Source organism: Alligator mississippiensis, chromosome 4 (genome assembly GCF_030867095.1).
Source record: "Alligator mississippiensis isolate rAllMis1 chromosome 4, rAllMis1, whole genome shotgun sequence".
Lineage (NCBI taxonomy): Eukaryota > Metazoa > Chordata > Crocodylia > Alligatoridae > Alligator > Alligator mississippiensis.
In genome coordinates this window covers 248,531,744-248,555,342 of record NC_081827.1, presented here as the reverse complement: position 1 = coordinate 248,555,342, position 23,599 = coordinate 248,531,744, and the positions used below count along the sequence as shown (strand labels likewise).

At 46.0% G+C, this 23,599-nt stretch overlaps 1 protein-coding gene across 5 annotated transcripts in view; it reads left to right on the top strand.

Annotated features, from left to right (window-relative positions):
• Positions 1 to 23,599, top strand: part of EPB41L5 (erythrocyte membrane protein band 4.1 like 5) — an 82,746-nt gene that overhangs the window by 44,888 nt on the left and 14,259 nt on the right. For 4 of the 5 annotated variants that reach the window (XM_059727494.1, XM_059727492.1, XM_059727493.1 and 1 more), the window contains 4 exons: positions 9,731 to 9,903; positions 12,639 to 12,736; positions 20,941 to 21,069; positions 21,780 to 21,841. In XM_059727494.1, the coding sequence (XP_059583477.1) occupies positions 9,731 to 9,903; positions 12,639 to 12,736; positions 20,941 to 21,069; positions 21,780 to 21,841 (462 nt within the window). Of the gene's footprint in view, positions 1 to 1,363; positions 2,963 to 9,730; positions 9,904 to 12,638; positions 12,737 to 20,940; positions 21,070 to 21,779; positions 21,842 to 23,599 lie in introns of those variants that run through there. The other variant, XM_014599521.3, reaches the window with a different exon arrangement.

The window sequence follows — 23,599 nt, the reverse complement described above, 5'->3', positions numbered from 1 at the left end:
TAATACTACTTGGCCTCTGTGTATATGTATGTAAAGGTCAGGACAGTGCTTTAAAATTAGCAATGCTGTGTCCTGTTACTTACCCTAAGCTTTTGAAGACGTAATACCAGGCAAGTTATAGATTTGCACTGGCTGTATATAGTCATTTTTGTATTCTTCTATGAAAAAATGTTGTGCGTTTTATAAACCAATTTGGAGACACATTCTCTGTTTTTCCAAGTCTTGGCCTTTTCCAGAAATGATCCGTGCTCAGTCACACTCTGGTACTGATCAGGTACAGCTATTATCAGCTACTTCTTGTAGTTCTTTGGTGAATCCCAATTAATATGATGTGATACATTTGTACACTCCCTCTTTCACTGTGATGACCATTTCTGTGGTACACTTTTTCCCTCCACCTCCTTGTTATCCTCTTGCCTTAAGAGTCTGTCTTCTGTGTTATTTTTTAACCTTGCTGTTGAATGCAATAGCTTGTTTGTACTGTACATTGAGATGTCATTTAAACCCTTTAATGCTGCTATCAGAGACGTGTGTTCTTTCATCATGCAGAATGGGGGTAATTCTTGCTCATCTTTATATAAAGAGCTTTGCACTCTGTGGCCTCAAGTTCAAACAGGCATTCATTTCTAGCAGGGGAGATTTTCACCGCTAGGAATCTTTCCAGGAGAGGAGGGAGCAGTACAGGCTTTCAGCCTGCAGTCACCCCCTTTCCCCTGCTCTCCATGCCTTCCACAGGCCCGGGGGGGATCCCAGCCTGGGGAAGGCAGGAGAAGCAGAGAGTGTTCCAGTCCCCTCCCAGATCAGCCTGGGAGATCCCCAGTCTGAAAAATGGCTTGGAGGGCTATGCCCCACTGGGCTGCTCACCGCTTGGACCAGACCAGGAGGAGAGTATACAAGTGTTCATTCTTGCAAGGAAGTTTCTCTCACTTTCCAGGTTGACCCCTGGAATATCTTTGTCCCAGGAGGAGGTGGGGCATTTTTTCCCGCTGGGAGAAATTGAATAAACGATTGTACGATTGCAGTCTCTACCAAGAAAACACCTGTATGTGGTCTTGGATGAAGAGCAATTTGTCAGTCTCAAATGCAGTATGCAAGGGGTGCCTTGACTTCCCATGTAAAGGTTCAGCAGAAGGACACACATCTGACAGCATCAGTGGGGGCTTAACTTGAAACTCCACTGTCGTGTATTGCATGTGCATTTGCACCTTCCATTCTTCCATGTTTTAGCATTTTGTGGTGTAGCTGCTTTTTGTAACTTTTGCATCGTTCTTCTTTCTTTCCCTTTTGCTTGCTGCTGTCTTCCGTCCCATTCCCCGTTTGTTGCTAATTACTAACTGTGCCCCTTCCCACTCCAATGATGCAGGCCCTTAGATGCTGCCTACCAATGTCAACGTGGTGGAAGCTCATGGAACTCATGGGCCCGGCCCTCGACCCAGTCTGTGGATGGACACTACCCTCGGTTTGTCCATGAGCGCAATGTGAAGAATGCAGGAGTCCATAATGCTGCCACTGGTTATGCTGTGCAAACCGCCATGACTGATCTGTAAGACTTGAGCCTTTGGGGAGCTTGAGGCTGCTCGGTAGCAGTCTGGACACTTACTTGGTGTTGTCTCTAAAATAAGGAAAATGGACTCAGAACAGAATAGGAAAACTTGCCCTTGTGCCAAGGCTCCTACATACGGTGCTGTGTATTTAACCTTTTAAAGAAAAGAAATAGCATATACACTACAATTATTACCCATTACCCAGGCATTCTCGCACTGAAAAGAGTTTGTGCTTTTTTTAATGTGCTAAGTGTTTTCTTCACAACTGAAGGATTTTAGCTGGTTGTAATTCTGAGGGACATTGCAGGACGTTGCATTTCTAACGAAGTTGTGTATTCCACCCACTTATTAAGTGTAAGCTTCAGCAATCTTACTAAAGAGGGGACCATCAGTAGTATGTAACTGTCTGTCCTCTTGCACCGTAACTGTTGAAAACCTACAGAGGAGACAAGTAATTTACAGTCAAACACTAGGTTCCTTTCAAAAGATCCTGTAGTCATTTTACGTGATGATAATATGTCATTTTGGAAAAGAAATTGAATTATCTTAGCTTTTTAAAATAAAATTACTTGGAGCCCTTGAAAAGATGCAGAGCAGAATTTGGTACGTGGAAGAGGGCTTTGTTTTTTGAGGGGTGTTTTAATTGTGTATACAACAAATGTTTCCTCACTAAATTTTCACTGCCAGGAAACTGTAAGTACACATTTTGCTGTTAGTGGAATAGCTTGTTTCATTCTTCCCAGCTGCTTGTGCAGGGACCTGGAATCTTCATTGTGTTGGATCATGCAGTCCCACCAATGATAACCGCAGGTCATCCACCTGGGATCGTCCAACTTGGTACCCCAGTCTGTTTAGTCTTTCAGAAATTCATGTCTGTGTATCAGTATTATGATAACTGGGAGGAACAAGATCCCGCAATCATCTAAGCTGGGGAAAATAACGTTTTAGAGTGTATCTGAGGGTGAATTTAGCTCACAGATTGAAGGTAAGGAGTGGTGTATGTGTGTGTGTATGTGTGAAAACCATCTCAGACTCCATTTAGCAATAGAATATTTGGCATAATGACCCCCAGGGTTTTATTCTTCTTGTCTGACCATTGAACACTACCCAGTTTTACTGCCATTCCTTCTCATTCAGCCTTGGAGTAGGCCTGATGGCTTTTGAAGATCATTTTGTACAAGCAGTTTTGGTATAGAAAAAGTTGGTAAAGCTACGAAGTCTGTAGATGCTTCTGTACTACCAAGAGAGGGCATTTTCCTTTTAGGAATTGCAACTGGCCTTTTGCTGTTTGTGGTTTTCCTATTAGGAAATGCTTAAAAGGTGCTTACTGACATCTGAACCAGTAACTCAGTTTTTAACATCTTATTGATTCTCCTGATCTCAATTTTGCAAGTGTTTTAAATAAAAATGCTTCTGCACTTTGGACTCTTAGAAGTCTTCCTTGACCCTTCCAGATAATGATGTGAAGCCTCAAAAGGGTATGGATGTTTTCAGACTCACTGGAGTCTGCAGTGTATCCCCAAGTCAGCACACAGGGATGTAGAGTTGCATTTACCTGAAAACAGTATATAGTAGAGCATAGCGGGATGCACAGCTGCCAAGACCAGTGAGGGTAGGCCCATTGATGAGGACTGTTGGAAACTGCTGAAGTGTATAAGTATTGCTAAACCTGCTGTGGCCTTAAACTAGTGTATTACTGACCTGTGCCATTCCAAACTGAGCTGCTACCTTATCTAAATTGAGTACTTTAATATTAAGCAGCAACACCATTTGCTTTCTGCTTTGTCAGCTCTCTCCCCTTGTGGTGTAGTTGAAATGAAACAGGGTCCTTGAAGACCACCTATCCTACTATGCGATTCATGATGTTGACTGCTGGCTCATCGCGGTTTCTGCGCGGAAACCTTCAGCAGTGCAGGGCACTGTCTTTATCTCCGAGTACTCTCCATGTAAAGCATTATACCCCCTGCTAAAGCCGTATGATAAATTGGTGACAGGTAATCTTAAACATTCTGCAACACTGTGATTCTAACTCCAAATATAGCTTTGCTTCCTCAGTCAAAATTAATCTGGTGTTAGCTCTTCATTAAAAAAGTACTGGGGGAAAAAAAGGAAAGCTATTGTACAGCACAAGGGCTGGACTTCAACTGTTAACACCCAGATATTTTGCTCTGTGCGAGTAATAGAGACAACTAACCTGAGTTAAGCATTGTAAAGTTAAGAATTTTGACCAGGTTGAAACCACAATCACATCAGCACTCAGTCCATTGTCAGCCTGTTACATCAGAAATGAACCATGTGCCAATCCAAATAAAACACAGGTTCATCTCTTCCACCTTCACTTGTCAGTGACCTGGTATAAGCTGACATGGATACCTCTCGCCCACTGCCCGAATCCTGTCTGCTATGGAGTGACACTAGATCACACACCTTCAGATAAAGTAAAGTGCATATGGAAAAGACAAAGTGCAAAGTTAGTTCCTGGAACAACAAAGAAACTCATCAGTGCCAAGTGGGGGGCCCATCCAACAATGTTACAGACTACTGCCCTGGCACTTGGTTATTCAGCAGCTAAATGTGCATCTCCAGGTTGGGAAAGATTGGCACGTGCAAAGAAGCTAGACTCTGTGCTGAATGGAAGTTGCAAATGTATTCCTGGATACCTTAAACCAACGCGTGTCAACAGTCTCCATTTACCAGTATTATCCCGCAGACATCAGGAGAGCAGTAGCAAGGAAAACAGAATGTACTGGGCAGATTGAAGATAAGGCATTCACTGCATGGCCATGTTGCGGCTTCCTGTAGATTAAAGTCCTGGAAATGTTTCCTTTGTACAACGCAGCTGCTGGATGAAACACTGACAGCCACATTCATGACAAGGTAACCCAAGAGGGAGTTGGGGTGAGTATCAGAACTGCCCAGCAGCTCTTGGCAGGTGCAGAGCTTGATTGTCCCTCATGAAGACTTGACCACCTCTGAGAGGAGGGGTCGGTCAGACTAAAGTTAACATGCAACTGTGGGGATATTCCTAATGAGACAAATATTATGTGTGAACGTGGAGGAAAATGTCAGGCTATAGAACACTTACCCCGGCCTGCCCACATATGGGGGAACCATGCACCAATGTGGACCTCACTAATGCTGTAGATTAAGCAATTATGTGCCTGTTTTTGGACTCAAGTTTGATCATGGTGACAGGACACAAGCAGCAGTAGCATTATGACCAAAGAATAGGTAGTGGAGTGTTGATGCACCTTCTTTTTCAGACATTTTTGCACCTGTGTAAGAACTTAATAAAATAGGCCTTTGATGTTATTATGGAGTTCATAATGGCCTCGCATTGCCTTCGTTGTTCAAGTGCCTGCACTGAGCTCTAAAGTGAACTGCTTATTGTTCAGTTGACTGCAGCAACTAATCTTTTGTTGTTTGAAGTGGCAGAGTGTGTGGCGTGTGCAGCACCGCAGACTGCACACGCGTTCTCATCTGGATGTGCCCCAGGAGGCTAGAATTTCAGTACTTGTATTTACACTTTGAAAATCAGCGTCCTACTTAAGCATGGATCTTTTCAAAATGTGTGTATGATGATTTTATTAGAAATAAAGGTTATCAACCAGCCTTAACCAGCAGAAGAGAGGGCTGCAGTAGAGGGGAGTGGTGTGCAGAAAGCTAGATAAGATGTAGGCAAGTCTTTTAGCATTGTCCCAGCTGATTGGTAAGCAAGTATTTATTGCTGTTGATTTGGTTATGAATATTCATTAAAAATCAATGTCCAGGTTCAAGTGATGTTGTAAAGTGTTGTGCAGCTTCTCTCCATGTTCATCACTGGGGGGTTAATTCTCCCACCCAAGCAATTTGGAGGTGCTCCAGTGGTGTTGGAGACTTCAGGGATAAAGTCCTCCCCGTCAGGTTTTCTTTCTCTGGTGATGGAATGAATTGACATTTGTTTCAGTTTTCCTGGCCATGTTGCTGTATAGCTTAAACTTTCATTCCTTTTTTGTTCAATTGGAAATGGTCCTCTCTCTCATTCTCCTCTGCTTTTGGATTAGGTCCTGCCTGTATGGTGGGTTCAACCACTCAGACACCTGCCGCTTCAATACATGCTTTCTGGACTGCTGTTCCTTCCACACCTTTAGTGTGGCAGGAAGGACGGTCCTGTCAGCCGCAGCCTAGATCCAGGTTTCTCTGCATGAAGGCATATTTTACAGGTTCTATAAATGGCAAGGTGTTCATGGCCAGCCAGCCTCCCATGCCAGGACCCAGAGGTTAGAACTGAACCCTCTCTCAAGAAGCTGAGACTTCAGAGCAAAAGCCTAATCAAAAACTTCTAAGCATTTCAGGGTTGAGCTGAGCAGGAAGAGGATGTTCATCAGTCCAGGGTCCAAGACGTGCACAAAAGCAGGAGTGGGGATAAGCCCCTGAAAGGATCCAAAAAAGGGGTCCTACCCCGACCTATATAGAAGTGGATTTTGAGCTCCAGGGACAAAGAATCAGAGCTCTGATACAGCTCCTTTTTCTTGCTCCAAAAGTCTCATACCAGCTCTCAGTGCAAGTCTTTGGGACCCGGTGTTGTGGGGTTTGCAGCAGTCAGAGGTAAGCCTTCCCTCAGCAGGGCAGTAATTAATATTCTTAATGAACAAGCCAGGTAAAAAACAGGGATTAAACCTTTTAGAAAATTAAATCCTTTGCCAAGGGAGCATTTGCTGGGGCTCTTGTCTGTCATCTGCCTGACCAGTGCTCAGTATATCTCACGCTCAACATCCTTCCTGCACCTGAGAATATCTGGTGCTGTAGAGAGGCCCTGCCTCAGGTTTCAAGGTAGTGGGAACTGTGCTTTTCTGGCTTTCAGCAGCTGTTCCAAGAAAAGGGCCTCTCCTTTCCCTTTCTCATGCAAAATGACTCCTGGGTTAAGGAGCTAGGTCCTGAATGGTAATGGCTTACTGCAACATGATGTGGGTGTTGGCCTCAGGGAGCAGGCAGGCAACAGCTGTGCCTTTTCACCACTTCAGAAGGGGAGGAGGAGCTGCTGTTTAGGAGTGTGCATTGGTAGTTACCATCTAACTGTGATGTCTGCATGGGGGTGGAGCAGGACAGGTGAGTTATGTCGCCCTGATTTTAACCCTGAATGAACCTGGCTGCAGTATGTATCGCTACACTTGCAGACTTGCCAGTGGGATCAGATATAATTATTAGATCTGCCTATACCCAATGCAGGGCAGGGTGTGACTGGCTCTCAACAGAGTTATTAATTTGAATAAAATAACTTCCATTTCAATCATTATTAGATACAGAGTTCCCCATAAATGCCATACAATCCAATGGAGGTCTCCCAATTTCAATCCAGATATTAAGCTAGCGGTTATTTTAAAAAAAATTCCCAGAAAATATTCCATACCCTTGATGTGACTTGTGATGGGAGCAATGCCTTCTAAATTGGTCCGTGATAGATGTGAATAGCAATCCATCATCCTAAACCAAGATCTTGTGCATCCATACTTAAAGGTGGGTCACTGAGATTGGCAGAAACACTGCAGCCCTTAAAATCAAATCCAGCATAGTAACCTGTTGATCTCCAAGATGAACACGGGCTGCCAATGTGAGGACACGATCAGGAAGGCCAACTGTACCTTGTCATGCATCCACAGATGCATCTCAAGCAGGTCCAAGGAGGTGATCCTCCCCCTCTATGCGGCACTGGTCAAGTTGCATTTGGAGTACTGCATCCAGTTCTGGGCGCTGCACTTCAGGAGGGATGTGGCCAGCATGGAGAGGGTACAGAGGAGGCCACCCGCATGATCAGGGGTCAGAAGGGCAGGCCCTACTAGGAGAGGCTACGGGACCTGAACCTGTTCAGCCTCCACAAGAGAAGGCTGAGAGGGGATCTGGTTGCCATCTACAAACTGGCCAAGGGGGACCAGCAGGCAGTGGGAGAGTCCCTGTTCCCCCAAGCACTACCAAGAGTAACAAGGAATAATGGCCATAAATTGACTGAGAGTAGATTCAGACTAGATATCAAGAGGCGCTACTTCACTGTCAGGCAGCTAGGATCTGGAACCAACTTCCAAGAGAGGTGGTGCTTGCTCCTACCCTGGGGGTCTTCAAAAAGAGGCTAGATAATCACCTTGCTGGGGTCGTTTGACCCCAGCATCCTTTCCTGCGCAGGGCAGGGGGTCAGACTTGATCTGCTCAGGTCCCTTCTGACCCGACCAGCTGTGAAACTATTACAAATTGAAAGCTAACCCATTTTCATTCTAGTTCTTCTGCATGCTTCTGAAAGCAAGCCTCATGGAGTGGGAGCATATTTATATTTTGGAAATTTGTCTTTCAAGAACACGCTCTTCGCTCCTTGATCGATTGTATTAATATGTGCAAACCAACACCTCCTCCATAAGCATGGCTGCAGGGATGAATTCAAGTGTGGTGTAGTGGCGTGGGCAGGCTCCCCCCTCAACCCACTTCAAGCTGTGTCCTGCATTCACCATGTGGCACATACACGTGAGCTGTCTTCCCTGCATGTGCACCCCACCCTTGTCACTGCAGTCTTTGGTAGCAGAGTGCTGGTTGAGTAGTTCCTAATTTTATTTCTGCGAGGAGGAGATGCTCTTCAATGCCTTCTGGCCTGCCTGGTGCGAGCACTCTTCACTGCCTTCCCAACACTCTGACGCCATGGACTTGGATTTCTCCCAAAGTGCGTATCTTTTCTCTATCCCTTACCTAGTGGCTATGGGGAGGAGCATGATCTCCCTGGTGGCAGACCTGAACACCACAGGAACAATGAGTGTACCTCCGCCTTCTCAGTAATTAATTTTACATTGTCATTGGTAGGTCCTGACTTGAAAAATCTTCACTTGCAAAACTAAGCAGGTGGCTGTACAGTCATGTTGCTGTGCAGTTCTCGGCAATTGTGAACATCTCTGCTATGTAACAGACACGCCACCAGTTATCTGTTCATTAAGCTGCAGATACTTTGGAGCAACAGCAGCCCCTGATATGCCAGCTCTGATGGCACCCAGAAGTCATCCTTTTCCTGGTCCAGGTGTGCATCTCATTCAAGTTTGGACTCTTGACCTTGCAAGAAAATGTGGACCAGTTTTTCATGCTGGGCCACTCTGCAAGGTGGAAGACAGACCCACTCGTACATAATGTGTAACTTCATGAAAGGGTGTTGGAAAAGTGGTTTCAATCTGGTGACACAGGTGTTCTGTTACTGAAAAGTGTTTCATGCTTGGCCTTTGGGGTGGGGATGGGGAGCACTCACATTTGCACTTTCACCTTCTGATTTTAACATTTTTTTATAATAAAGGTATTTATTACAGGGGCTGTCTGATTAACTTTTCTTGAAATGCATGCATGGCTTCATTGCTCTTGGGACAGGAGTTAGCTTGAGCATGTTCAGGTGTGTTGAGGCATTAGTTTGAGCATGGCTTACATTTCTGCCGTCACCTGAATGCTGCGAGACATTCTTAGGATGCAAGTCCTTTGTTCTGTAACGTGTCACGCTGTACATAAATGACACTGGAAGGGGGAGGATGTTTTGCAAAGGGGTGAAATGTATCTCGGTGTTAAGTTTGTGTTGCAAAGCACTGGTGGATTGGCCAAAAAATAAATTATGTAGTTTCTCTCTTTAAAAAACAAACAAGAAGGGGCCTAAGTCTCAAAGTTTGGATCCCAGTCTAGTTTCAGATTTCCCCATAGAAACCATCCAAATCCTTCCCATCTTCCAGAGCAACAAGTAGTACATTTGCACCCTGCCCACGTGCAGCTGTTCCCATTCAGGAAGCTTGAGGGCAGGCTCCATGTAAAAACAGTGAAGTGCAGCATTTGGGAAGTCTTTATTTTACAGTCTGGTTGTTTTGCTGGTATTCACACTCCATGGGAGAGGTAAGTTTCTAGGATTTTTTTTTTCTTTGCTATGAATTGAAGGGGAGAAAACTTGAAGACCTGTCTTCTATTAGGAAGGCTGCTCTTAAGGACAGTGCAGAAATTCAGCTCTTAGTTTTTAAATTCTGCTGATAGCCAGTGCAAACTTGTATTCTGAATCAGTTTTAAAAGCATGTGTCTGGGTGCCTGCAGATGGCTTGAAAAGGAAAGCAGCCTGCATTCACCTGAGGTTGTCTGTTTTCGTTCCCTTGCATTTTACCGCTTTTCTGAATTGAGTCTTCCCATCTCTGTCCGTCTTCCTGCCTTTGCAGCATGCCTCTGATTGTTGATTTACTAGACAGCAGAGAATTGCTGGAAACTTGCCTTGATGATACCACCGGCCAACCTGGGGCTGGTTTGACAGCAGGAGCTCTAGAAGAGGCAGATCTGAGCTTCCCTCATCCTGGCACGAAGGAAACAGCTGCTGAGAAAACAGAGCCTGCTGGTAAAGAAATTCTTGAGTCATTGTCATTATCCTTGCTTGTAGAGACAGAAATACACAGTACTGGTATTATTTTGATGACTGATGGTTATATAGCAATTTCTCTACAAAAATCCTGAAGCACTTAACAGATTTCATAAAATTATATGTACAGGGATTGCTTCACCCAGCACCAAAATGAAGCCACCTCTGGACTATACAATATAGCAGTTGTTTTCTATGTTTCTGAATACAGAAGTTTAAACTATCCCACTGAGAACGCTGGGCAAATTCTTGATAGATGGAATGTGGCTTGTGACCACCAATCATGCAGCTAGAAGGATTTCAGGATTTCAGAATAGCACAAATAATACTTGTCATTTTTACCGTATTCTAATCATTGCATGCTGATTTGTTTTGGGGTTTAGAGTAGTTTGGCAAAGGTAAAAGCAATGAAATTGGTCCTATATTGAATCGGCTATTAGATAACAGTGCCAAAAAGCCCCACTGAAGTGAGCGATCTATACAGACGCTGCAGAGCTGGGTTGAACTAACACGCTGCCTCTTCTGGTAAAGTGCAGGGTTTGTTGGGGCTTTTTTCCACATCTGTCAGCAGCTAAAATGCCTTGTATTTTAGTGAGCTTCTCTGAGCCACCCTTTAAGGTTGGGGGGGAGGGGGTGCTGTTATGCCTGGTTTAGAGATGAGAAGCAGGTAGAAGCAGACAAAGTGGTTTGTCTGTGATCTCTCAAAGTCTGTACCTGAGCAGGCAACTGTGCTCTCCCAAGTCCTAGGCCAGTACTCTAACACTGAACAGTCCTTCTTCTTTAGCCCCATTAAATAGTCCCAAGGCCAGGCATTGTGGAGAAACATCTCCTTACTAGTCCCCATTGTGCATCCCCTCAGGCTTCCTTCTTGCTCTTTTCTTTCTTTGGCTAGGATGCTGTCCCACATGCCCCAGTTTACCTGTTGGGAGCGCCTTTCTAACACTGCTTGTTCACACATCATTTATTAATTTCCACAGTGAGACCAAGAGAGCTCCATCAGCCACCTCCTAACAGGGCACATCTACACAAGACGCTTACTATGGAGCTGACTCGGCTCCACAGTACAGTGTCAGGATCTACACATGCAGTGCCATTAGGCTGGAGTAAACTCATTCACTCCACTGTAGGACAGTACTGTCTAAAGCAAGTCACTGCTCCACCACAACGCACGTGTTGATGCTGACATGGCTGCTGGGGGTACGGGGGTGCTGCCTGCTGGTTAGCCCCGCACTGGAGCACCCTCATGTCCCAGCCAGCCCCTCCGCAGGACATTGAGCTGGGTCGGAGCAGCCCCAGGCTGACAGGATGACCGCCCTGCCAGCCGGGGCTGCTCCACTGCAGCTCAATATGCTGCAGTCCCAGGTGCATGTGTAAACACTGTGCCCGGGAGCAATAAATTCCAGCTCGAGCTCTGCTGGAATTTATTGCATTGAATTTATTTCACATATAGGTGGGCCCATAAACCTTTACAGATGAAATGGTTGTCCCTAGGTAGGGATTAAACTTCATTGCAGAGCAGAAAACAGTGCCAGGCTGAACATGTAGCACCATCAAAGCTGTTGAAAATCCAGAAGTCCTGCATGCTTTTAGGTCTGTCCCTTCAGTAACCTGCCAGCTTGCAGTTGCATGCCAGTAGTAGCCACTAGCTCAGAATCACCTTTGTGCTGTCATAAAAAATTATATGGCAGCACAAAACCAAAGCAAATAGATGTCCGTACCCTTTGTCACGTCACAACGTGGTTGTGACAAAAGGTAGCAACAGTTTGTTCCACTTTATTGCAACGGACACCTTGTTTGCTCTACGGCAAATGAGAGAGAGCAGCATGGAGCTGCCCGTACTCTCCAGCTGCCCTGGACAGGCACTTTCAGGCTTGAGGGGCCAAGCCCTGCATGCTCTGGAAATTCCTGAGATGTCCCCGCAGGATCTCCAAGGAAATGTCTCTGGAAATGGGAAACACATCACCCGTGGTGCCTCAAGGTGTGCTTTGCCCAGTGAAGTAGAACAGCCGTTCAGGGGCACACCCCTACACAGCTGTTCTACTTCATGGGAACCACATGTTTTTATAGCCTGTGATTCTCAACCAGGGTGCAATGGCAAGCTGGGGTGCCTTGAGATCCTTTCAAGGGTGCCTTGGGGTGCTACACAATGTTAGCACTGTCAGGTGTGTAAACATGGTTTCACGAGGGAACTCCAGAGACTTCAAATAGGAATCCACAGTGTCAAAACCATCCTGGCCTGCAGTGGGCTTTCCGAGTTCTTTGCAAACAAAGAATTGCTTTCTTAGTTTTCTGTAATCAAAAAAATGTGCAAACGAAAAGCTGGCATTTTCTGAGGGATGCCTTGAGTCTAACAAAGTTGAGAACCACTACACTAGCTTGAAGCAATAGACTAATGTTTTAAAGAAACTTAGTTGAATGTTTTACTATATAACAGTCTTTTATCATGATGAGTAGTTCAGTAGCTGCATACATCACAGTTTTTTGCATTCAGAAGTTGGGTAGACTCAGACACAATCATGCAGTTAGTCCAGTAAAAGATGCAGCTAGTCAACCACCCAGTTCGTTGCCTCTTGTATTAAATGTTTTCATGACGTTTTAAAGCTGACTCCTTATGACAACAAAACTCCCTTTGATAACTCCATCAGGAATCAGAAGGGCAAAGGTTAAATGCCATGTTACTCCACAGCTTCAGTTGTATTTTATATCTTTTTCAGTGTTCGAAGAGTCCTTACTGAAACTGAAACAGATGGAGACAGAGCCCAGCCCACTGCCAGCGTCCCCTTCCAACATAAACATCAATGTCAGCAAGCAGGTACTTGGGTTACTTTCCTCCTCCCCAATTCACTGGCCTTGTTGCTCTTGTTCTGAGAACTTTCTTCCTGGTTCTCATTCCACTTGAAAGCTATTTGAAAACACAAGCAAATCAATTGAAACGCTGGGTTTTATAGAATATTCTGCAGGAGGGAAGAATTCATGCTGGGAAAGAGCTGAAGGATAACATTTGAAAGGTATTTAGGTGCATGCAGGCATCTATCCGGTGGGATTTTCAGGAGTACTGAACTCACACGGAGTCTAGGGTACACCAGAACTGAAATCAGCCTTTAATGCCCTGTGCAGCCAGACTGGTACACAAACTATACCGGCTTCCTGCAGTGTTGAAGCTGTATTGAAGAATGACTGATTCTTTTCTCTTGCTGAAAGGTAAGTTTGGGTTTATGCACTTTCCTGATCAGGCATTTGTTGGGCTGAGACTGTGCAACTTGTGCTCACATTCACGAGCACTTAGTCCAGCAGAACAATTTGTGGGTACAAGTGCCCACCTTTCCTTTCCAGTGGGCTGCAGTGTGGGTGCTAGAGGAGACCGCCTCTACTAAACCATCAAGACTGCGGGTGAATATTTAGCAAAGATTTCATTGTTTATTTCTCTTAAAGGAGAGCTGGATTCACTCAGGATTTGACCAGTTTAGAGGAGAGATGTTGCAGAGGGGCAGAGCATTCGCCTAAGCAGTAGTATTTAAAAACAAGCAAATCATGTGGAATGAAGCGTGACGTGTCCATCTGGCCTCTTGTCCTTGGCCTGATGGGGCCCGACTCTTCTTTCGGGATTCCCTAGAAATTCAGTTTTATGTTCCCTCCAGATGCGACTGCAAAGCGCTCCCCCCAAATGCTACAAATGCCAGCTGCGAGTTGTTTGTTTGCATAGGAAGGAGGCAGCCTACTGCTCACTGCCCCTTGGAATGACCCCAGTATTTGCATTAGCCCCCGAGTGAGCTCCGGTTTCCTTTGCCTCCCTGTGGAGGCTAATGGGACTTCTTGTTTTCATTAAGTTGGATCAGATCCTGGGAGAGGTTGGCATTACTGCTCATTCTGCCAAAAGGCTGTAGTTCGTAGATGTTCTTAGTTACTGGATTTTTTTATTCTGATCACCTATAAGGGTGTTGTCTAGGATGCCTTGTGTACCTTTCTGTTTGGTGACTGTATTACGAAGATTATGAAGCCCCTAAGAGGATTAGTCTGTAGCCTGTAGGTCTTGCTGTGCATCAGACTAAACAAAGATAAATGGATGCAGTTTCTTTCAGAATATCTGGGTCTGTTTGACTCCCTTCTAGCTTTAAACAAAGAGAGAGACAGTTCTGGAGCTTAAATCCAGAGAGACTAGAATGAAACTGTTCACACTACTGCATGGTGACTCAGGTGGTGCACGCACACTGAGACTCGCTTAATGAGCTGTTCTAGCAATCAGATGCCCACACAGTACAGCCATGATTATCCAGATGTCACGGAGGACATGCGGTAACTGCAAATCAGGGCTGTTGACACTCCAAAGTATTTGCAGTGTAATTAGCAGATAGTTGGTGGTGTGTCTGTGTTGCATAGCGGAGATGTCCGGAATTGCTGAGACCTGCACAGCAACATGACTTTACGGCCATGTGCTTCGTTTTGCAAATGAAGACTGCCAGTGACCTTCTGAAATTAATTATAATGAGGGCTGAGGTATGCACTCACTGTTCCTCTGGTGTGGAAGGAGGAATGTCTGAATAAAGCTTTTTCAGCACTGCCAATTCTTAGCAAGCTTTATCTGGAAAACGTTTGTTACTCAAAAAAAAAAAAGATATTACTGTATTTACTTTAATCCAAAATTACTTTGAATTTAAGGTGACCCCCCAATAATTAGATTCTATATGTGGAAAACGATAAATGGGTTAAGATTTTCTGTGTACAATCTAATTAGTGGAGGGTGGTCTTAAATTTGTCGTCCCCCTCCCCCCCACTACTGTGATTGGGAAAGCAGCAGTGGAGGGTGAGGGGCCAGATCCCTGTCCCTTGCTCCCCTGCCCCCATACTTTCCCCCTGCTGCTCGCTCCCCATACTTGTGCCTGTCACCCACTCCCTGCCTCCCCGACCCCCGGTCCCTGCAGCCTGCTCCCCCCCCCCCCCCCCCCCCCCGCAGTCAGTGCCTGTGGGATGCAGAATTGTAGAAGCAGGAGACCAAGAAACTTGGCAAACTGTTGTAGTGCCAACAGAACAGCTCAGTGACTCCCTGCTTCTGGAAGCCGACGTGTGCCTTGTGCCAAGTCAAGTAAAGATAAAGTAATTTCCAAGTGACATTAACAGACATCAGTATAACGTTCAGATCGGTTCTGTCAAATGCAAGACTTGAACTTTTGATCTCCGAAGTTCAGAGCTTGCCTGTCAGCTTCATCTTGGAGCTGTTCTGCATTTACATGCACTTTTGATTCTTTTTTAGGGAAATACCTGCTGATCTATCTGACCCCTTTAGACAGGAGAAAATCATTCTGGAATAAGAATAAGCATGAATGGCTTGATTCTTCATCACTGGTCACTGGTGCTCACTGCCAAATTTTGTTGGAATGGAAGCATGAGACTTTGTTACTCCCAAGCTTTTGACTAGCTCAGTGGCTGAATTTGAGGGATGTGACAAAGGGGAGCAATTAGCTTTTAAATGCAGGCGTTCCATCTCCATCAGCATCCTGAATGTGGCGAACAATGAAAGCTAACCCCGGCGCCTGAGGATGAGCCTGTTTTTTTCCTTTTCCATTTTTTGGTTAGTTTTAAGAACCCAACAGGCCTCAGAAAACAAGTCACCCAACAACACGGGTATCCCAACACTGTGTTGCAGGGGGAGAGAGGCTTTCAAAGCATGGAGGATAGACATCTGCCCAGCTACCAGTTAGTCAGTGGGAACTGAGAATCTACCTCTCACTTTGTGCCTTAATCTTTCTACTTCTGCCTTGAGCTCTCTGGCTGTATTTGTATGGTTTTATGAAGTGAAGTGATGAGATACATTAAAAATGTTTTATAGAACAGATGCCCGATAATGAAAAAGCGAAGGTTCGCTGTTTGTTCATTCTGTAGGAGCAATGAGAACTGGAGCAGACCTGGGATATAGGCAAGCCTGCAGTGTTAGATCTCTGTCAGCCACCCAAATTAATGTCGTGTAAATTAGATATATTGAGGGCTTACCATGTGCAGAATACTTCTGTTCCTGACCATATGGTGCTGTTTGCTTTCTCTATTTCTGTTTCCCATAAAATAGAAATGGCAAAGAGAAGCACGTACTCATCTGAATAGAAATGTTTTCTTGGCATTTAAATACCATCTTGTCATTGATCATTTTTAAACATTTCCCAAACAGTGCTGGGAACCCAGACACATGCTTCTGCTCAAGTCAGAAGGTAAAATTCCTGATAAGAAAAGGGTGAAACTACCCAGATGAGGTGCCTTGTCTAACCTCAACAAACTGCAGGAAATGTAAACCACAAAATAGTGATAAACAATGAGCATACCTTTTTAGTTATAATCAGTTGCTTGTTGTAATGCTGGAAGAATGAATTGCAGAAATTGCATGTAGAGGTTGTCCTTTTTGCTTTATACAGTGTCTAGCAAAAGAATTATGAGTAAACATGTTGCGTATTATGGTAACAATACAACCTACTAGCAGCGGTTTTTACTCTCCAGATTGCTGCATCATTTCATATACGAGTGAATTTCCCACCTTAGAAACATCTGCTGGCTATATATAGTTAATGGCAACATAAATTTGTTTTCATGAATATTATACTTCCAATGGTCTTTTCAAAGCTTCTACCAAGTTTGTGCCTCATTGATCGAGGCCAGAGCTTTCACATTTGTTCCCCTAGAGTTGGGTTGGTAAATGTGTAATTAGACTCCTAAACAGGTGGCTTTATTGCAAAAGGATTCCTGTGCCTGGCAGCTGCCAGTGAAAGTCTTTCTTTGTCCTTTATATATAGGAGGGGTTGGCAACTTTCAGCCACAGGCTGTTTCTGGTTTGCGGTCAGGGCTCTGGTAGCTGGGGGCTTTATCCATGCCACAGCTGGGCTCTTTGCTCATGCTGTGGTGTCTGGACAGTGGGGAGAAGCAGTGGCAGCATCAATGGCCAGGTCCTGCGGCACCAGCCTTGGACCCAGGTTGGGTCATGGCCTGCTGCTGGAAAATGACGGTGACCCCTGATTTATTGTTTTAATGAATGGCTGGCTGGGCATGAAGGGGAATTTCATGGGCTGGAGAGACCCTTGTCTTGTTATAATTGATGGGTAGCCACAAAGATGTTTTCTGTTCAGAAGCCGGAGGCCCAGTCCCACTCTCTACCTACACCAGTGGTTATCAGCTGGAGTGCCGTGAGGCCCTCCAAGGGTGTCGCGGTGTGGGTACAACCACCACTGCCGCAGCCAAGTGGAACTGCCCCATGCATCTTATGCACAACCAGATCAGGAAGGGCTGTGGCACAAGCATGTGTTTCCACTTGCATTAAGGTTATCTGAAAAGCCCGAAGCAGGCCGGAGTGGGCTCTCTTTCTGCGGCTCTTCCTGGTGCAGCCCTGCATGCTCTCTTCTAGAAACACTGGTGCACAGGGCAGGTTGCAACCATCCTGCATGTCTGTTCCCAGGTGGAGCATGGGAGGGCCAGTCTGGAAAGGACTGGCAAAAGCAGGTGCGACTACCTGCTGTAGGCTAATCCAGATGTGCATGAGGCAGCTGTGGTGGTAGCAGAGCCCCGGTTGAGAATCACTGACGTAAGCTGAGATGGGGGTTCTCCAGCAGGGTGCTGCCAGTTCAAATAGTCATAATAAGAAGAAGTTTTACGGAAGGTTCCCTTGAATCTAGAAAGGGCAGGAACCACTGACCTACCTAAACAGACCCCTGTTTCTCATGTAGAAAACTAATAGGATTTTGCCTGTAGAGGGAGAGTTGCCTGCTTACTTACTAAACAACTAACTGTGTAGAGCTAGGGTTAGCAGCGTTTTCCAGCAAAGGGGCTGGAATGACCCAGTTCAGGCTGGAGGCGACAGGTAGGACCTGACCCCTCGTACCGCTTCTCACGTGCAGTGTGGCAAAGCCCCTCTGCCTGCTGGAGCCTGTGCTCCCCGACTGCATTGCGGCGCAGGGAGAGGTGCTGAATGCCACCCAGCTCTGCAGGCTGGATCCAGAGGCGCCACAGGCTGTAGGTTGCCAGTGAACAAACGTAAAACTCGTAGCCAACGCATGCACTGTAAAACAAGTGGTGCTCTTTGAGATGGTCCCAGTTTGTCTGCTGCGGTATAGACAGACCTAACAATTGTACTGTATCAAAGGATATTGAAACAGCAGCATGGTGATGCCTGCATGATCCAGATGCAAATATAGCAAAATCACTTCAGTTTTTAACCCTGTTTCATTTGGAGTCCGTTGGAACTATTAAGCTCACTGCATTTACTCAAATGTAAATTAACTCTTCAATAATTAGATTCTATAAATGGAAAATTTAGAAATTTGTTACGATTTTTCAGGTATAGAATCTAATTATTGGAGATCCATCTTGAATTGGTCCTCCTCCCACTACTACAGCAGGGAAAATAAATCTAGGGCAGTCAGGTGGCCTCCTTGCCCTCTATCTCGCTCCAGCTTCTTCCCCTTGCAGCCCCCTTCCTTACCATCAGACTCAGCTCTCCCTGGGCACCTGGAAGTGAGGAGCAAATTTGGAAACACCGACCTCGAAATGCACGTACCTGTGGGAATTTGCATAGAGTACTCATAGACTAGTTCATCCAGAATTGATGCATTTTTCCTTTTTTAGGAACTGCTGCAAGTTTTAGCACAGATACTCCATAAATGCTTTTAAGCAGCACTTTTGTACCAATGTATATACAGTGCAAACTATGCATGATATTAGTCCAAATCCAAACAGTTCATGAGTTGCCATAGAGTTCATTGGACTGGGCCCCTGCAGAGTCGACAGTGTTTCCAGCTGTGGTGACCCCACTGCTCGGTATGTCCATGTACTCCAGATTAGACCGCTACTCATGACTGGAACCGGGTGTTCTTGTCACAAGTTCTGGGATCCTCCAAAAACGTATATGCAGATGAGGCGCGGGGCAGCCTAGTCCAGCTTCACCTCCTGGAGGGCAGGGACTACACTAATATACATGCTAGGCTGAGAGAGGGGGCAACAGAGGGATTCTGAATTAACTGCTTGGGGCCCTGTTTCATGATGTTTGCTAGACATTTAAGTAGGGTGACCATAAGGACATCCAGGACACTCCCCTCCCCACACCCCCACCTCCAAGTCGTTGGCAGTGCTGCAGGCAGTGGCGGAGGCCGGTGGGCAGTGGCACGGGCGCCGTCCGGCAGAGCTGCTTGGCATACAATACTGTTGTGCCTCCTTGCAGGACGATTCTGGGGCACTTGTTTTAATTTTCACCAGCCACCTGGGACTGACCTATGAAATCTGGGACTGTCCTGACCAAACCGGGACGTATGATCATCCTACATCTAAGGCTGGGGAAGAAACAGGAATCATTGGAAATGGAAAAGAGAGGCACGGCTCAGCTGTGGGAGTAAAGAGGAGGTTAAAATGTATGCTATGTTGTGGCTCACTGTGACTTGAAAAACAGCGCTGAGGGTGACTGCTCTCAGCGGGCATGGCCCTACATTTTATTCAGATGGCCTGTACTAGCCTATCCTTGTGGTAGGTTCCCATCAGCACGGTTGTTCAGTTTGAGCCATGTGTATTATAGTCATGCTCAATGTTGGCTGCATTCAATCAGCTTCATAGTTGGTTTCCATTACTGAGCATCTGTTGCTTTTGGCAACAGTTTAATGATTGTCATGTTTTTAATGAAGTATGTGAATGTAAGATGAGGGTCTTTCTTCCCCATGCTGATTGGGGCAGAAAGCTTGTATTGGAGTAAATACGGCATATTGCTACAGAGTTGTGTGCAGCATAACTCTTAATATGCACTTCCAAACGGCAGCTTCCCCTCCCCTTTTAAAGCAGCCTAAAAATACGTTTATGCACAATCCAGTAGGCTTCTCCAAAATAACTCAGTGGGAAAGGGTCTGATATATCAGGCTGTTTAGTTGAATTTACAGCTGGGGCTTACAGAAAAACCAAACTTTCTGCTGCATTTGAGAATGAATGATCAGCTGCTTTCAAAGCATAAATTGATTAGAAATGGTGTGGTACCATTTAAACAGAGAGGATTTAAAACCGGACTAGAGGGGAGAGATGCCATATGTACGACTGCATGCCCCAATCTCGTACTGCATGGAAAATTGTGAGGTGTTTATGGCACTGGCTTACCTCTGTGTTTCAAAGACTTAATTTTCATATAAGGTGGTGGTGGAGCCAGCTCTGGGCCAGTGTGCTGGGAACAATGTGTGTTGCTTCTCTAATGGTGGAGGTGAGAGCAGTTGGTGCTTTGCACCAGCAAAGTGCTGTGGAAACAGCCTGGATCCTGCACGCCTTCGCACTAGGGTTCTGGGCTCCAGCCCCACGTGCCTGGCACTACATGCAAGTTGAGGTGAAGCACTAGGCGTGAAGTGCTGATGAGTCTTGCACCCCTCTGTGCCCCTTCCCTTTTCCACTTGGCAGAGAATGGGTGTGTCAAGGGGGATGTGATGGAGCATCACCCGCAGGATGGTGACACGGCTCAGTGTTTGCCCGCACAAAACGTGGGAGGTAGCTGGTGGATCTGCCATAGCAGGCTTGTTAATGCAGCGTGAGGGTCCCTGCTGTCCGCGTCATTTATACCAAATCTTTGCCTCGCATTTACATTTATGAATGCCTCCCCCTGCGCCTGCACTGTGGGTTCAAGCTCTTGCTAAGTAACCCTTTGCTAGTTCACAAACAAGTTCCAAAACAAAGCTGGGAATCATTTGTGTTCCCCCAAATGCGTCATCCTTATTCTTCCTTCTCCCACCCCCCATCAGAGCTATTTCTCTGGGGTTGATGTTAATGATTCATAGATTCATAGATGTTAGGGTCGGAAGGGACCTCAATAGATCATCAAGTCCGACCCCCTGCATAAGCAGGAAAGAGTGCTGGGTCTAGATGACCCCAGCTAGATACTCGTCTAACCTCCTCTTGAAGACCCCCAGGGTAGGGGAGAGCACCACCTCCCTTGGGAGCCCGTTCCAGACCTTGGCCACAAGGTCTGGAATGAGTTTCAGCCAAAGCCAGGCTAACTCTTTCTAATAAAAGATTCTCCCATTCTAGGAGGAGGTGGTAAAACTGACCGATAAATGCCTGAACAATGCAATTGAGAGCCCAGCAACGACACCGGTGTGGCATCCTGCAGACTTAAAGAGCAACATCCTGAAGGCCCAGGCCGAGGCACTGCACAAGGTAAAGCTTGTCTGAGAAGGGATGTGCAGTTCCTAGCTGTTTCCCTGCAGATGGGCTACAAAGGACATGATCAGCAAGGCTTAAAGCACAGCCCTTGAGTGACTCGGACACTCGGAGGCATTCCCCTGCAGGTGTACTCTTTGGATGTGAAGGAATAAATCTGGGTCAATCAGGTGGTCAGTCCCCTTGCCCTCTACCTTGCTCCAACTTCTTCCCCTTGCAGCCCCTTCCCCCCTTCCTTACCATCAGACTCTGCTCTTCCTGAGCACTTGGCAGTGAGGAGCAAATTTGGAAACGCCGACGTTGAAATGCACATACCTGTGGGAATGTGCATAAAGTACGCGTAGACTAGTGCATCCACCCCTGCAGCCAGAGGTAGTTAGTGACACGAGAGCAGAAGCATATGGCACCTCTGCCTGCCCGGGCATTGGGGCTGCCCTTCAGCACGTCCCCATTTCTCCTTTTAACAAAGTTGTGAATAAGCTTGGTGCTCACACATGCCAGCTGGTTTATTAAGGAATGTCCATTGTTGATTTGGGGACAAGACTTTGGGTGGTTTTGCATCTGCCCTGAGCTTTCTGCAGTGACCAGATATTCCTGCTGCAGGAAGCATGCAGCACGTGGGAAGGACAGCTCCACGCTCTCCACGAATTGCAAAACTGAGACAAAAATGGAAATAGCCAAAGCTTTTCATGTTCATTTACTTTCAGGTTATGAGAGACGACAGCACGTTGGGGAACAAGAGCTCAAGTGTTCAGGATGCTGTTGCCAGGTACGGAGTAGAACCAGGTAACGAGAGGCAGGTCTCTGAGCACGGGACTGGGAACTCTGCAGTTTTGATCCCAGTATTGACTCTGACTGTGGTTGAGAGCCAATCAGCTAACTTAACTTCTCTGTTGTAACAAGGACAGTTCATTTCCTTTTCTGCTAAATGAGGAGCTTGTTAGGTTTTACAGGTGTGTGTAAAGCATTACAAAGATGAAAATCACTAGATACTGTGATTGCTGTGCTTTGTTGTTTATGAGCTACTTCAGATGCACAGATCTGAGCCTTGTCCTTTTTCTTAACCCGTGAATGGCGTTACACCATTAGGTACCAGTAATTTAGCATGCTGAAAGTCGATAGATCGGCAGCATGAGACGCTGCAGCCCTCTCCTCGCTCACCAAGCAAGCATGGTGGGCTGTGACCATGCAGAGGCCTCCATGCCATCCCTATTACAATAGACCCATTTCTAGGAGACGGAGAGAGATTGAGGGTATGGGCAAATATTGCTTTTGACCAGTTTAAAAGGAGGGAGGGAGCTGTTACGCACGTACGCACATCAGCTGTTGTAACATAACTGTTACCGTTGTACTGCAGGTGAGAGAAATCACTCCAGCATTGACTCCAGATGAAATAGGGTTGAAGTTGGAGTCGTCTTGCTGCAGAACTGTGCAGATGTCACAGTTGCATTTTAACAGCTTAGACTGGTGTGATTAGACATCAGTACGTTTATCTGTACCAGTGATTTTCAGCTGGGGGCTGCAGCACCCTGGGGTGCCTTGACATCCCTTCAAGGGTGCCATGGGGGTGCCAACATAGACTAGCACTGTTAGGGTGTGCAAATGTGGTTCAAAAATAAATCTAGGGATTTCAAACTGGAACCCGTGGTATCAAAAACATTCTGCTCTATTGTCTTTCTGAACTCTTCACAAGGGAAGAATTGCTGTTATTTTCAAAAAACCAAACAAACAGTGAAAGTTGGGGGGGGGGAGCACTTTCTGAAGGGTGCTTGGACTCTAGAGAGGGATGCCTCAAGTCTAGAGAGGCTGAGAATCGCTGGTTTGTACCCTCAGTCTGTCTCCTAGTTTTTGGCTGAAATGCTGAGCTGAAGGATCGTTTACAAAGGAGCTTATGATGGAAACGTGTGCAGAGAACTGGCACTAACACCTGACTTTGTGTGCTACCAGACTCAGCTGGTAATAAATATTGATCACCGCCTATTTTGGCTGGATTTGAACTAGGTACATAGAGGCAAAAGGGTTAAAGCGCTAATTTTGTGACAAATTATTGGAAGTAATTGTGCCAGCTGCATACAGCTTGCATAGCTATTCCCAAAATGATTTTCTTCCCAGGAAACAGACTGCCTAGTGACAGTTAAAATCCCTCAGTGGGAGTGACGGACAAAGACTGTAGTGAGAGTTTGTACCTGTTCCTTTGTGGAGGAGCAGGGAGAGCACAGAGCAGCTTGCCAGCCACCAGCCCACTATTTCAGATGTCAGAAGAAGTGCTGAAACCAATCTCTGCCTCTGAGGAAAATGTTCCAGAGACTGTTCCTGGGAAAATGGCAATAGCTCAGAGATTAGCCTTAGAGGTTAAACAGCCTCGGGGAGATGGGAAGCAGCTGTGGGCTAGCAGGAAGAGCAGTCAGATGATGCTTCCTAGCCAGGAAGAACATCCAGGCTTATTTCCTCCGCTGATCAACTTTAACGTGCTCGCTAGGAGCAGGCCGGCTGCCTGCCAGCAACTGGCAGCAGACTTGGATGGGTA